Below are 15642 nucleotides of genomic sequence, written 5' to 3'. Positions count from 1 at the left end.
TCCAACCTATGACGAGACAATCACACTGGTGGAGAGACGAGCGACAGCCAGAGTTGATTCGCCTACCTAGAGAAGGTATCCAGTGAGGCAGGCTTCTGATGATGACCTAGCGTGCTCAGGTGACCAAGAGCCCAGAAAACCCAAAACAAGGGAAAAGGGGGGGGGGGGGCTGAAAGCCAATGGAGAACAAGGGTGGTGGGAATAATTTTAGAGAAACTGGCCCCGTGGAGAAACCCCTTGCTTCACAGAACCAGAGGGGCAGCTACAGGTGCTATAGGCGTGGGGAATTAGGCCACATAGCAGCTCAGTGCCCCAACCTCAAGGAGCCTATGCAATGTAAACTTGGGGACTCAGGCAACCAATGCACCCCTACTCAACCTAGTGGGGGTCACAGTTATTCCACATAAGAATACCAGGCTGGTGAAGGTAGACAGGGTAGAAAATATAGTACTTCTAGATTCTGGGAGTGCTACCACCCTGATTTTGGAGAAATTAGTGAAGCTCAGCCAGTTATGGCAAGCCAAACACATGGGGGTCACCTGTGCCCATGTGACCATTGGCTACTACCCCAGCATAGCTATAAAGATAGAAGTGAAGGGAAAGATCACTGGGCTACAAGCAGGATTGATTCCCTACCTTCCATATCCTGTACTTATCGGAAGGGACTTTCCCAGATTTAGTAGTCTACTTCCCCTAACGGGGCAAGAACCAAAGGGGTACCCTGAACTAGGGCAATTTCAACCCAGGAAGTGATCTCCCCCTACATTTGTGGAGATATCCCAGGAACTGTTCCCCACCCCTGGGAAGGTTAGGAAGACTAAAAAGCAAAGAAGGGCAGCCAAAGCCTTAGGCACCTGAATCCTAATGAAGGGCCAAAGGCCCACCTTCATAGGCAGATAAATACGGTCTGTGGTAGGAGGACCCTGAGATGCAGGAAGGAGAAAACCCTGAGATGTTGGGGGGTCCAGAAGACAGCTCTGAACCCAACCCTACTGGACCAACCAAAAGAACAGAGGTAGGACCTTTGGAGTTTGGGCTCATAAGTCCTGGGAGGGTGACTTTTAGATGGGACCAGGTGGAAGTTCCCAGAAATGAGAATGCCAGGAAAGAAGTGGCTGAGATAGAGGGGTACCTGTTGCAGGAAAAAGCCAGGGACTGGGTCCATACTTCATAATCAAAAAGGACCTACTATACAGGGTCATTCACCTACAAGAGCAGGAGGTACACCAACTTTTAGTACCCTGAAAACACCAAAGGGAAATTCTAAACCTTGCCAATAGTCATTTGTTTGGATGACATCTGGAAGTGGAGGAACCCAGGCAAGAATCCTGCACTGCTTTTTCTGGCCAAAGGTATTGTGTCTCCTGTTCCAAATGTCAATCTCACAGTCCTCGGCCCCATCTATGAGCCCCATTGGTTCCCCTGCCGATCACTGATGTCCCGTTTGAAAGGACAGCCATAGAGTTGGTGGGGCCATTAGAGAAAACAGCCCAAGGACACCAATACAAACTTGTAGTACTGGACTATGCCACCAGGTACCCCAAAGCTGTCCCCCTACGAAATACAGCATATAAGATATTGTCAAAGAACCGATGGCAATCTTTGCCCGAGTAGGGCTACCTAAAGAAATCCTCACTGATCAGGAGACCCCATTTATGTCCAAGTTAATGAAGGACCTGTGTTCCCTGCTCCGTATACAGACCGTATGGCCCTCCATTTACCATCCACAGACCGATGGCCTGGTCGAAAGATTAAACAGGATCCTTAAGACCATGATCCAAAAGGTGGTAGACAAAGATGGGAAGGATTGGGATGTGCTAATATCCTGCCTCATGTTCACCTTTCATAAGATCCCTCAAGCTTCCACCAGAATCTCTCCCTTTGACTTACTGTATGGACACAACCCTTGGGGCATCTTAGACATAGAAAAAGAGATCTGTGAAGAAGAGTCAAATGAGAGCAGGAATATAGCGGAACATGCATTGCAAATGAAGGATCACATAGCCCAAGTTACGCCCATCTTAAGAAAACATATGGAGGAGGCCCAAGAGGCTCAGTGAGAATACTACAACCAACAGGCTAAGGTTCAGCAACTCCAGCCTGGGGATCGAGTAATGGTGCTAGTGCCCACAGCAGAAAAGGAAGCTGTTGGCCCAATGTCAGGATCCCTACAAGGTAATTGAACCTACTGGGGTAGTAAATTATAAAGTACTGTAGCCTGTATGCCGAAAACAAAAACAGATATACCATGTCAATCTTTTAAAGCCCTGTCAAGAGAGGGAGGCTTCTACCACTGTCTGTGGGGACTCAGCCCCAGTGAATGAATCCTCGGTACAAGTAAAGATAGCTCAAGATTTAACAGAAGAACAGAAAAAGGAGGTCACTGAGATGATCTGCCAGAACGAGCATATGTTCTCAGCAAATTCAGGTCAAAAGATGGAAGCGTTCCACCACATAATTACTGACCCTGGAGCCAGAGTGACAATGAGGCCCTTCCAGGAGCCAGCTTCCAAAAGGGAAGAAATAAAAGCAGAAGTGGAAAAGATGCTAAAGATGGGGATCATTGAGGAGTCCCACAGTTAATGGTCCAGCCCTATAGTGCTGGTGCCCAAACCTGATGGCACTAAAAGATTCTGCAGTGACTTTCGGCGGCTAAATGAGATATCCCAGTTTGATGCATATCCCATCCCTCACATAGACAAACTAGTGGACCATCTGCGTGAAGCCCAATACCTAACAACTCTAGACCTGACAAAGGGATACTGGCAAATTCCCCTAGCTGAAGACGCCAAGGAGAAGATGGTGTTCTCAATACCAGAAGAGCTATTTCAATATACAGTCCTCCCTCTTGGTCTTCATGGGGCTTCGGCTACTTTTCAACAACTAATGGATAAGCTACTATGCCTCCATGCCAAGTATGTAGCTCCCTACCTAGACGACCTCAAGGGAGTGACTAGCAGGGCTGGGGCTCCACCATCTGGACATCACACTGGGTAAGTAGCCCCTCTGCCCTAAACCCTTTCTTGCCTGTCAGCCCTTGGGGGGGGTGGGGGGAGAACATGCTCCTGGTGGCCAGGGGGCAGGTTTGGGAAAGAGAAAAAGCCCCTAGTGGCAGCCGGGGGGGCAGGGACTGTGGGGAGTGAGAAGGCCCCTTGTGGCAGGGGCAGGGCTGGTGAGAGGAGAAAAGGCACTTGGTGGCCAGGGGGTGTACCCCCACACACTACCAGCTCACTGCTCTGAAGGACCTGGGCAACACCAGGTAAGTCTTCTAGTAATAAATATTTTGGATTTTTTCAGCATTTTTAAATATACTGATTTCAATTACAACACAGAATACAATACACACAGTGTTTACTTTATGTTATTATTGTATTACAAATACTTGCACTGTAAAAAAGATAGATAAAAACAGCATTTTTCAATTCATTTTACATAAGTACAGGCAGTCCCCGGGTTACGTACAAAATAGGGACTGTAGGTTTGTTCTTAAGTTGAATTTGTATGTAAGTCGGAACTGGTACATATTTGGGGGGGGGGGACGGAGAGCTGGAGTCAGGTGGAAAAGACCCTGATTCTCATACAACTTCCTTATTCTAAGAAAAACACATACTGTTTTGATATGAAGGTTTTTTTTTGGTTGATATTTTAATTAAAAATTGATCATAAGTTTCAGTGTTTCATGCTATATCCAAATCTTCCTTTTGGGGTACCTGAAAGATCCCAGTTATTCATTTAATAGTCAGAATCTTTGTTTTTTATAACTAAAAAAAGTATATTCAATGCATATTACTGTTCCAAATAGAATTTGCTACAGATGGTTCAGTGAAATGGGTATTAAGTGTAATCAATAGTCATTGGAGAGCACAGTGAAATATTGATACAATCAAAGCTGTTGCTGTATTCTGCTGAGCAGAAAATGGAAATCCCTTCCTGTGAAGTGTGTGTGTGAATTTATCCACAGGATTAATTTTAAAGAAAAATTCTGTGTTGGGAACAGGAATTTAGCCACAGGTGGGACCTGATTGTCCACTCACCCACTTTGCAACCAGACCCATCCCCTCAGGGCTTACCCTGCTCCGCTCCAGCCAGGGTGTGGGGTTGGGGCTTATCCCCTCTTCCCTTCTGCCCTGCTCTTCCCCCTTCTTGCCCACCCACACCACTGGGTAATTTTTCAGCTTCACCTCTGCCAGGCTGGAAGGGACTTGTTAATTTCACGTGACGCTAACAAGATACTTGCAGCTCTAGTGCTGAAGAGGGAAAGAGCTGTTGCTCCCAAGGTGGGGACTGTAACACAACGGGTCTCACTGCCTGCTGCTCCTGCTGTTCCCTAGGAAATTAATTTTTCTGCTCTGGGGTGCCCCCTTTTGGCTGGTGTCTTGTTCCCCTCAACAGACCCGCGTCCTCCGCAGCGAGAAAAGCCGCTCCGCATCTCCCTGGTCTGCTGGGGGGAAGCGCCCCCCACACCGCTGGAGGCAGCGACAGTGGGGGAGGCACCCTGCATTAGCTGCGCCCCGCCCCGCCATTTGTAACTAGGGATCCGACGTAAGTTGGATTGATGTAAACCGGGGACTGCCTGTATGTCATGGGATATGTTAGGGGATAAAAGAGACAGTCCTTTCATAGACTGGTAACTGGTTAATAGATAGGAAACAAAGGGTGGTAATAAATGGTCAGTTTTCACAATAGAGAGGTAAATAGTGGTATCCCCAGAGGTCTGTACTGGGACCAGTCCTATTCATAAATGGTCTGAAAATGAGGCAAATAGAGAAGTGGCAAATATTTGCAGATGATACATAACTACTCTAGAAGAACTTCTAAGGGATCTCTCAAAAATGGGTGACTAGGCAACAAAATGGCAGATGAAATTCCATGTTGATAAATGTAAAACAATGCACATTGGAAAACATAATCCCAACTATACATATAAAATGACGGGGGCCAAATTAGCTGTTGCCCTGCAAGAAAAAGATTTTGGAATGATGTCGATCATTTTCCGAAAAGATCCATTCAATGTGCAGCGGAAGTCACAAAGCTAACAGAATGTTGGGAATCATTAGAAAAGGATAACTAATAAGACAGAAAATATCATTTTGCCTCTGTATAAATCCCTGGTATTCCCACATCTTTAGAACTGCATGGAGATGTGGTCAGCCCATCTCCAAAAAAGATAAACTGGAACTGGAGAAAGTTCAGAAAAGGGTAACAAAATTATTTGGGCTATGGAACAGCTTCAATATAAGGAGAGATTAATAAGACTGGGACTGTTCAGCTTGGAAAAGAGATGACTAAAGGCAGGATATGATAGAGACAGAGATATATACAATATTGACTGGTGTGCAGAAAGTAGATAAGAAAGTGTTACTTATTCCTCATAACACGAGGAGGTTGTAAATAGGAAGAGAAACATGCCAAGAAAGGCAGTTTTTAAAGATCTGTGAGAAATGGTCTTTTAAGGGTCCTTTAATGAAGTGAAGTTCTGCTCCAGAATACAGTTATTTGTGGACCACTTCTAGGAATCTAAATTAACATCAGCTCAGGATCCTGCCAATAAAGTCTCTTCTGCAATAAATTAAGTAGAATCATAGAATAACAGAGCTGGAAAGAACCTCAAGAGGACATCAAATTCAGTCCCTGCACTTAGGGCAGGACCAAGCATCATCAAGATCAGTGTTCCCCAATTGTATTTGGCCACAGAACCCTTTAAAAAAAAAAACACACCGGGGAAAACTGTCGACCAAACAAACAAACAAAAAAGCCAGCCCACCCCAACACCACGGGGTTCTGCAAAGCACTATTTGGGAAACACTGATCTAGACCATACCTAACAGGTGTTTATCTCACCAAAGATGGAGATTCCACAACCCACCTCAAGAATTTATCCCAGTGCTTACTAAGTACCCTGATAATTAGGAAATTTTTCCTAATGTCCATCTAAACCTCCATTACTATAATCTAAGCCCATTGGTCCTTGTCATGTAATCAGATGTTAAAGAGAATAATGTTTCTCCTTAACATCCTTGTTTCTTGTAATAACCTTTTAGATGCTTGAAAGCTATGTCCCTTCTCAGTCTTCTTTTTACAGACTAAACAAATCCATTTAGTTCAATCTCCTCTTGCAAGTCATGTTTTCTAGACCTTTAATCATTTGTATTGCTCTTCTCTGGACTTTTACAATTTGTCTACATTTTACCTGAAATGAGACACCCAGAACTGGACACAATACTCCAGCTGAAGCCTGGAGTACAGCGGAGGAATTACTTCTTGTGTCTTGCATATAACCCTCCTGTTAATACATCCCAGAATGATGTTTTCTTTCCTTTCCTTTTTTTTTTTTAAATGTCACACTATTGACTTGTTTAGTTTATGGTCAACTATGACCCCTAGATCTCTTTCTGCATTACTCCTTCCTAGGCAGAGATTTCCCATTTTATATGTGTGCAACTGATTGATCCTTGCTAAGGGGGGTACTTTGCATTTGTCCATATTAAACTTCATGCTATTTACCTCAGACCATTTCTCCACTTTTGTCTAGATAATTTTGATTTATAATCTTATCCTCCAAAGAACTTGGAACCCCTTCCAGCTTAGTAATATCCACAAACTTTATAAGCCTACTCTTATGCCATGATCTAAACAATTGATGAAGATATTTAACAGAACCAGTCCCAAAACCGATCCCTGTGGAACCCCACTCATTATGCCTTTCAGCAAAGCATGACTGTGAACAATTAATAACTACTCTCTGGGAAGCTCCATCTAGGTTGTATTTCCCTAGTTTATTAATAAGAAGGTCATGCAAGGCTGTATCAAATGCCTTGCTGAAGTTTAGATATACTACCTCTACTGCTTCCTCCTTAGCCACAAGGCTTGTTATCCTGTCAAATAAATCTATAAGGTTGATTTGTTGTTTATAAAGCTGTGCTGTTATTTATCACCTTATTATCTTCTATTCTTTTGCAAATGGATTCCTTCATTATTTGCTCTATTATCTTTCCTGTTACAGAAGTTAAGCTGAGTGGTTAGTAATTCCGTGGATTGTTATGTCCCTTTTTATAGATGGGCACTATATTTGCCTTTTTCAAATCTCTGGAATCTCTTTTGTATTCCATGACTTTTAAAAGATAATAGCTGATGAAATATCTCTTCAGTCAACTTCTTGAGTATTTTCAAGGATGCATTTCATCAGGGCCTGGTGACTTATAGATATATAATTTGTCTAAGTAATTTTAACTAGTTCTTTTCCTATTTTAGATTCTGAACCTTCCCCATTTTCACCAGCATTCACTATGTTAGGCATCCAACCACCAACAACCTTCCCGGTGAAAACCAAAACAAATAGTCATTAAGCATATCTGCCATTTCCTCATTTTCTCTTACTGTTTTTTCCTCTTCACTGAGTCATGGTCCTACCTTGCTCTTGGTCTTCCTCTTGCTTCTCATATAGTTGTAGAATGTTTTCTTGTTATACTTTATCTCTCTGGCTTGTTTGAGCTTGTTTTGTGCCTTGGCCTTTCTATTTTTGCCTTTACATACTTGTACTATTTGTTCATATTCATCCTTTGAAATATGACCTAGTTTCCACTTTTTGTACAACTCCTTTTTGATCAGTCAAGATCTCCTGATTAAATCAATAACAAAACTGCATATGAAGGCACAAAGTTCCATATCTGGGTATGTTTCTTGACATAGAAAGGCTACTTCCATTCTTCCCACCTGGTTTTATAATTGACTAGACAAATATTACCCAAAATTAATCAATTTTAAAAACACCCAGGGTATGTCTACACTACAGCACTAATTCGAACTAACTTAATTTGAATTAGTTAATTCGAACTAAGCTAATTCGAATTAGTGCAGCTAGACCTAAAAAGTAATTCGAATTAGCGTTTTGCTAATTCGAAATAGCATGTCCACATTGAGTGGACCCTGAACCGAGGTTAAGGATGGCCGGAACCAGTGCCAGCAGGGCATCAGGTTAGGACTTAAGAGTGTGGAGCTGCTGCCTCAAACTAGCCGAGGGCTGTGCTTAAAGGGACCCGACCCCCACCCCAGACAGACAGTTCTCAGGGTTCCCTGCTTGCTTGTTTAACTCGATGAGGGACAGCAAAGCACTCCTGTCTTGGAGTGCCCTGAGTGCTCACACTCGGCACATCACAGCACTCGGCCATCAGCCCGGCTGCACTTGCCACAGGCTGCCATCCGGGGGGGGTCAATCGGGGGGCTGTCAGGATCCAGGAGGCCCTGCAGGAGAGCTTCAACCCCGAGGAGCCCACAGAGCCACCCCATTCCTCCCCATCAGGGGCTCGTGCCCCATTCCTCCCTCACCTCCTTCCACTTACCTCTCCTAGCCCCCCTTCCTGATGAAAAAATAAAGGACATGTGTGTTCAAAAATAAAAACTCTCTTTATTTAACAAAACTGCAGGGAGGGGATTAACCTCTGGGGAGACTGGGAAAAGGAGGTGGGAGAGGGGAAGAGAGAGGGTGGGAGAGGGGAGGGGAAAACCTGGGAGGAGGGAGCTGGAAGGGGGAAGCCAGGGGAAGAAGGAGGAGGGGAAGTATAAAACTATGGTATGCCATATCTTCAATACTGTGTACAAATGTGGTCTCCTCACCTCAAAAAAGATATTTTGGCCTTGGAAAAGGTTCAGAGAAGGGCAACTACAATGATTAGGGGTTTGGAACAGGTCCCATATGAAGAGAGGCTAAAGGGACTGGGACTTTTCAGCTTACAAAAGAGGAGATTGAGGGGGGATATGATAGAGGTCTATAAAATCATGAATGGTGTGGTGAGGGTGAATAAAGAAAAGTTCTTAATTAGTTCCCATAACAGAAGGACTAGAGGACACCAAATGAAATGAATGGAAAGCAGGTTTAAAACTAATAAGCGAAAGTTCTTCTTGACACAGCAAATAGTCAACCTGTGGAACTCCTTGCCACAGGAGGCTATGAAGGCTAGAACTATAACAGAGTTTAAAGAGAAGTTAGAAAAATTCATGGAGGTTGGGTCCATGGAGTGCTATTAGCCAGGGGGTAGGAATAGTGTTCCTGGCCTCTGTTTGTGGAAGACTGGAGATGGATGGCATGAGACAAATCGCTTGGTCATTTTCTTCGGTCCATTCCCTCTGGGGTACCTGGTGCTGGCCGCTGTCGGCACACAGGCTACTGGGCTAGATGGACCTTTGGTCTGACCCAGTATGGCCATTCTTATATTCTTATGTTCTAAGCTCAGGGCTCAGGGTCGGGGGGGTCTCACTGGACCAACTTGATTTTCATGCATACCTGCTCCTGGATTCGCATGTGGCCTTTGGTGGCCAGGCTGGCAGCTATCCTGCCCTAGACGGCCGCATTCCTGTGCCTAGTGCGGAGGTCGTGGACGTTGGAGGTCTCCCCCCAAACCTCGATGAGGTCCACGATCTCCGCACTAGACCAGGCGGGCACCCGCCTCTTGCAGCCCCGGGCAGGCTCCTGGGAGCCGCCAGCCTGGTCCTGGGAAGAGGCAGAGGGTTGGGTGGCAGCGGGTGGCTGGCTCATGCCATGCCATGCCAGCTGCAGGGTCTGCTGTGTAGGTGCTGGCAGGCTTGCAACTGGCTCGAGCACTGTAGCCAGACCATGCCCCTTTAAGGACTCTGGGGCCGGGAGGGGGGCAGAAAAGTTTCCCTGGTTTGGCCCACAGTGGCCACCAGGGCAACCTGGGAAGGACTAGCTTCCAACTAGTTCCAATTAAGTGACTACACAGCCCTTAATTCAAACTACTTAATTCGAACTAGGCGTTAGTCCTTGTAGAATAAGGTTTACCTAGTTCGAATTAAGCTCTCTGCTAGTTCGATTTAGATTTGAACTAGAGGTTTGCACGTATAGCCGCTATTAAAGTTAATTCGAACTAACGGCTGTTAGTTCGAATTAACTTTGTAGTTTAGACATACCCATACTGTCAGTCAGGGTTAAAACATCATGTAAACACAGAACACATCTTATGCCATACCCAAATCAAGCATTCTACATTTTACTAGACTATATACTATATATATGTCATCATACTAAAATCCAGAGTACCTAACAAAGTTTCTTTAGTTCGGATTGTGATGATACACAATACATTATGAAAATGTATGACTTTCAATTTGTTCATAACTGTCAGATTCATATTAAGATTCAAGCCATCAACTTTTTATTCCACCTTGCTCTGGTATGACCTTGGTTCTTCCAATGATGATGCATGGCAATGCATTTGTTTGAAACACACGGAACAATGTCTTTTTCCATTGGAGATATTATCTCCTTGACCACATTTCACAGGCTTGCAATAAATAAATTTAATGTTGGTAATGAAATGAAGGAAGAATGATTTACTCTTAGTACTTCAGAACAAACAACATACATCCCATTTACTTCCTAATTCATGTCCCAAATACAGCTTTGTGAAAAATCATGCGCATAATGTGAAAATAGCAACATCGACCAACGTAATTCACAAATTACTATTTGATACTTTAAATTACTGTTTTCTATAACTGACATCAGAGGAAGATGTAGGGTACTCATAACTTTTGAAGTCAGACTACTTATTCAGATACCTAAATATGGATTCAGAAGCATACCTTGAATATCTTGACTCATTTTTTAAAACCTTAGCCCAGGCATTTTCATTTACTGTAGCATACCACAGGTAGAAAAAGCATTTTTAGTTAAAAAAGACCTCATAGATCAGTACAACTAGGTAATGTTGTATTGGAAACAGGCTAATGCTTCAGTAGTCAGCGGAGTATTACTCAACATGAACACAGGTAAAAGTTCTGAACTTGCAAGCTGAGGAACATTTATATAGGGAGAAAATTATAAAATAAACAAACAAACACCACCCATAAAATACAATTTTTTTTAAATACCGAGTTTTCGTCCTCCTCTTCCAGTTCCCTTTGTTGTTCTTCATGTCTCTTTGCCTTGATCTCCATTGCTTCCGTGATCAGGTCTCTTAAAATTGAGACTGGCTTGGCATTCTTAATAAAAGTATGCTAGAAAACAAAATCAAGAAATTATATAACACAAATACAATAAACACTTTTCGGCTACAGCTTTATTACAAGTAACAGATGATAAAAATAACATGTTATTCAATATCACAGACTATTTAACAATAGTTTTTCGTATCAGACAGAAATTAAAATCTAGGTTAGGGAAACATATAATCTCTCTTAGCTGCTCTGCAACTAAATAAGCTTTAGGTTTCTTTATTTGGGGTTTTTATAGAGCAAGCCATGGGAAAATGTAACTACCATATATAATACAACTGTTTTATAGTTAAGCGTGTAATTGTCCAAAGGAAATGTACATAGTATATGAGTAGAATGGTGATTGTCTGACACAGAAAAATAAACTTTTTCAGATATTCAGTTACAACATTTAATTAATCTTAACAAGCAGACAACACAAATTACTGGCCATAAAGCAGGGTAGCTGTTGCTTACTTCAAAAAATATATATATTAATATGTCATGAATTATTTAATAATTTGCAATGCTGAAATGTAAAACAAGCAAAAAATCTCCATTACCTTTTATTATGCAGATTATTTTTAATTCAAAGCCATTTAATTTACCCTACTTCATATGCATGTTGTCAACTACACTATTCCATCACTACTTCCATGGAATTTCTCAGACCAAGTGAACATACCTACAGTTCTGAGACTGGCAGAGTAAGTTATTATACCAAATGAAAAATGACAATTGAAAAAATTGCAATCCAGAGATAGCACATAGATCTATCCTTGAAATTGATGGCATGTCTATCGTACAGACTAAGGTCAATGTGAAGCAGCTTACACTGACTTAATTATGTCATTGTCAACACCAGTGTTCACTCTAACATTTTCTATCCTTGGGTGGGTTGAATTTTCTTTTGGGTGGGTTGAAATTTCATATGTGCACCACCTCCTATATTGAGGTAGTGTGTGTGTGGATGCACACCACCAATACAAACAAAAAACACACACATAATTTTAAGCAGCCCATATGTGTGGAAGAAAATATATTAAAATACGGAATATTTAACAAGAAGCAATGTTTATGATATTTAATATGAAGTCAAATAAAGAAAATTAACACTACCCTTGGAGTCCATGTATCAACCTTTCTAACAGCTCAAGCTAGTACTTGCTACTTCTGACTCATAAGAGCCAGAATTCTATCACATAGTAAAAATATGGTCTTAATGCAATACAATTACCATGTATTAATTAGTAACACAGGATTTTAAAAAATCATTAAGTTCAGAGTTTTAGGTATCTGCAACACTCCAAAAACATTCTGTTTAAAGAATCTTTTTCTTTCTTATCTTAAGCCATTAACACCTAATGTAAACTTTGAAATGCAAATATCCTGGCTCACACACATCCCCCCTCAACCCAGACAGACAGAGAGGACTGCAGCAAGTGAGAGACCCCAAACAAACTGCCCACTGCTTCCACCTCACTGCACAGATGCCAGATGCAAGCACCCACCCACCCTGTTTTTCCCCCGTCTACCCCATGCAATCAGCCCCTTATCTCCCCCTTCCCAGGAGGCTAGAGAGTGATGAGTTTCTGCCTCTCTCTCCTTCTGCAGAGGGACACTCTAAGCTCCCCTCCCCTCTGATTCCTCATCAGCCAATTACTTATTTACTCCATCCTCCCTCATCCTCACCACTAATTGTCTCATCTCCTTATTTACTAGCTCTTTGAGCTCCTCAGTTCAAGCAGGTAGCTAGCTCCCATTTAGCTGCTTGCTCAGTGAGATGCCCCTCCCCCTGCAGATCAGCTGAGCTCCATGCCTGCATAGGAGCTTTGAACTGAGAGAAGCTCAGAAAACAGCTGCGCAAGCACACAGGTGTGCAGCTTACAGCGAACCTTGATTTACACTATAGCCTTGGTATATACTATAGCCTTGTTACATACATACTCGGCTTTCTCTTTGGCTATGTCTACACTACAAGGTTTTTGTGCGAAAACCGGCAGAGCGTCCACACCTCAAGTGCGTTTTTGCACAAGAAAATCAACATAACAGAGGCTTTTGCCAGTAGAGTTATTCCTCTCCCCACGAAGAATAACTCCTTTTTGCATTACAGTTCTTGCGCAAAAAGGCATGTGTGGATGCTCCGGAGGGGGGTTTGTGCTAGAAACCCCTTTTGGAAAAAGCAAAGGTGCTCTGATGGCCATTCTGTGAATGGCCATCAGAGCTTTCTTGCACAAGAGCATCCATGCAGTGTGGGAGCTCTCTTGTGCACAAGCATATCACTTTTGCGATGCGCTTTGAGGTCTGGATGCGCTTTCGCACAAGAAGTTTTTGCACAAGAACTCTTCCGCAAAAGGCTTCTTGTGCAAAAACCCTGCAGTGTAGACTAAGTCTTAGATATTTATCTACCCTCTGCCTCTTTCTGTCCACCCTCCCTTCCGCCCCCCACCCACCCTTCTTCCCTCATTTATTTTGGTTCTGGACATCCAACACTCAGGTCATCTGAAGAAGTAGGCTGTGCCCACAAAAGCTCATGATACTCACAATAGTTAGTTTAGTTAGTTTCTGTCTCCCTTTTTAACTATATTCACAATATTTAGTTGTTTCAGCAATCACTTATTCAGGCTCATCTTCTCTTAATGTGGGCCTGCTCATGCCAGCTAAGTTATCCAGACAGAATCCAGACAAACTGTTTGTAAAGCCCTTCAAGGATTTTGTGCATACATCACCACAATACATGAGCATATCCAGTTAAAAGTAAGTCTAAATTTGAAATGTGCATTAAGATTTTATTTCATATCTTATCATTTGCTTCGGCTTGCTATTATTTGAATCTCTGTACTTATAGTTAGATAAATGTCAAGAAAGATCATGTGATCAGAACAGCATTGCTCTTGGCTTCTAGAAATCCTCACAGATGTTCTGAAGCTAGAAAATCGAAGAGGATAGACTGCTTTAACAACTGAAATACTGACTTGTAGGAGTTGTGTTGCAGTAGCTCTCTGCTCAGGATTCTTCACTAAACATTTTTTCACAAAATCAGTAAATTCATCGGACCAGAGCTCCGGCTTCCGGAATGTTGGTGGTGGATTTGTGGGAATCATAAAAATAGCCTAAATAAAAAATGAAAATAAAAATAGAAAGTTGAAAAATTCAGCAAAATCACAACACTATAGCAAAATAAACACATCATTTTATACGATTTTTTTTCTTTATCAGAATGAGAATCTGGAGTACAATTTTTAATTGGTCTAGAATTTCCAATACGAATGAGATTCAGGCAACAAATCCATCTGCTATCAATATAGCTATTTCCCACTGGATTTACTTTATTTAAATTGTACCTTATTGGGCAGATTATTCTTTATTTTATCTATTATTTTGTTATCAGTTTCAAAAGAAGATTTTGCCCTTTCAGAATGTCATAGAAGGGCACTTCCTGGTTCGGCAGATATATCTAAAAAATATTGCTAGTAAGAATTAGATCCACTTCCCATCTATTAACTTAATTTCTAGATTGAACAAATCGAACTGCTGAAGAAAATCAGATCAGTCTTATTTGATTTTGCAATCTAAAATATTCAGGTGTAAACAAACACCTTGATTCTGCCAATGTGATTTAAAACTAATTATAAAAATGGACAAGATGCCACTGAAGGCACAATAAAATAAGTAAAATAATGTCATTACCTTTCTAGGTATGAAAAGGTCTTACAGAAAATGTGAAAATGGCAACATTTTATCCTACATACCACTTTGTTGAAAGACACACAGAAAAATTCTCCAGGTAGTACTCTTGGAGGAATTCTGTACCACTGCACATTCACAAAATTGATGTTCCCCACAGATATTTTGTTTCCTTACAGAAAAGTATTTCTCACTGAACAGTTCCCCCAGGAGTGAGGTTGAAACCCTCTTAGATTCATTGGGATTCTCCTGGAATTGGGCTTGATCTCTTAGAGGCTCCTGTTGTCAAACCAAAACATTGGCCAATAAAAGTCCAGTGTGCAGCAGGATTAAGGAAAGTTCCCTGCCTGTCCTGGCACCACAACGCTCTCAAAAACATTTGACATGTCCTTCCTTGAAGCGCCCCTTAGGTGGGGAGCCAGAGGTCTCTGCATTCTGCCCCGACTCCAAGTAACAACTCTGCAGCTCCCCTTGGCTGGGATCTGTGGCCAATGGGAACTATGGGAGCAATGCCTTCTGGAAGGGATAGCCTACGAAACCACCTACCTCTACCACCACCTAGCTGCTACAAGGACATTCTGGCCACTTCTGAGAGACATTAAACCAGGGCAAGCAAGGAGCCTGCCTTAACCCCACTGACAGTGAACCATTCAAGGTAAGCACTGCAGCACTCATTCTCTCCCACACCTCAACCTCCCTGCCCCAACCCTCAGTGTCCTCCTTCCAGAACTCACAATCAGCACCCACTCTTGCACCTCAACCTTCTTCCCCAGCCCTGAGCCCTCCCACAGGCAAACTCTATCCCAGAGCCCACAGCCCCTTCCTCCTCCAGTTCCAGTGCCCCTGCCCTAGTCATGAACTTCCTGCCAAACTCACTCCCAGCTTGCACTCCAACCCCCTGTCCCAAGCTCAACCCAAAATCCCCTCCCACACTCCAAATCTCTCAGCCCCAAACCACTGGCCACA

At 42.7% G+C, this 15642-nt stretch overlaps 1 protein-coding gene across 4 annotated transcripts in view; it reads right to left on the bottom strand.

Annotated features, from left to right (window-relative positions):
• STK3 (serine/threonine kinase 3) overlaps nucleotides 1-15642 on the bottom strand; it is a 320261-nt gene that overhangs the window by 157628 nt on the left and 146991 nt on the right. For all 4 annotated transcript variants that reach the window (XM_075920321.2, XM_075920323.2, XM_075920324.2 and 1 more), the window contains exons 7-8: nucleotides 13965-14102; nucleotides 10888-11013 (exon numbers count right to left, since the gene is read on the bottom strand). In XM_075920321.2, the coding sequence (XP_075776436.1) occupies nucleotides 10888-11013; nucleotides 13965-14102 (264 nt within the window). The remainder of the gene's footprint in view (nucleotides 1-10887; nucleotides 11014-13964; nucleotides 14103-15642) is intronic.

This window comes from Pelodiscus sinensis, chromosome 2, assembly GCF_052426305.1.
Source record: "Pelodiscus sinensis isolate ZL-2025 chromosome 2, ASM5242630v1, whole genome shotgun sequence".
NCBI classification, from domain to species: Eukaryota; Metazoa; Chordata; order Testudines; family Trionychidae; genus Pelodiscus; species Pelodiscus sinensis.
The sequence above is the reverse complement of the archived record's forward strand: the minus strand, read 5'-3'. Positions and strand labels throughout refer to the sequence as shown.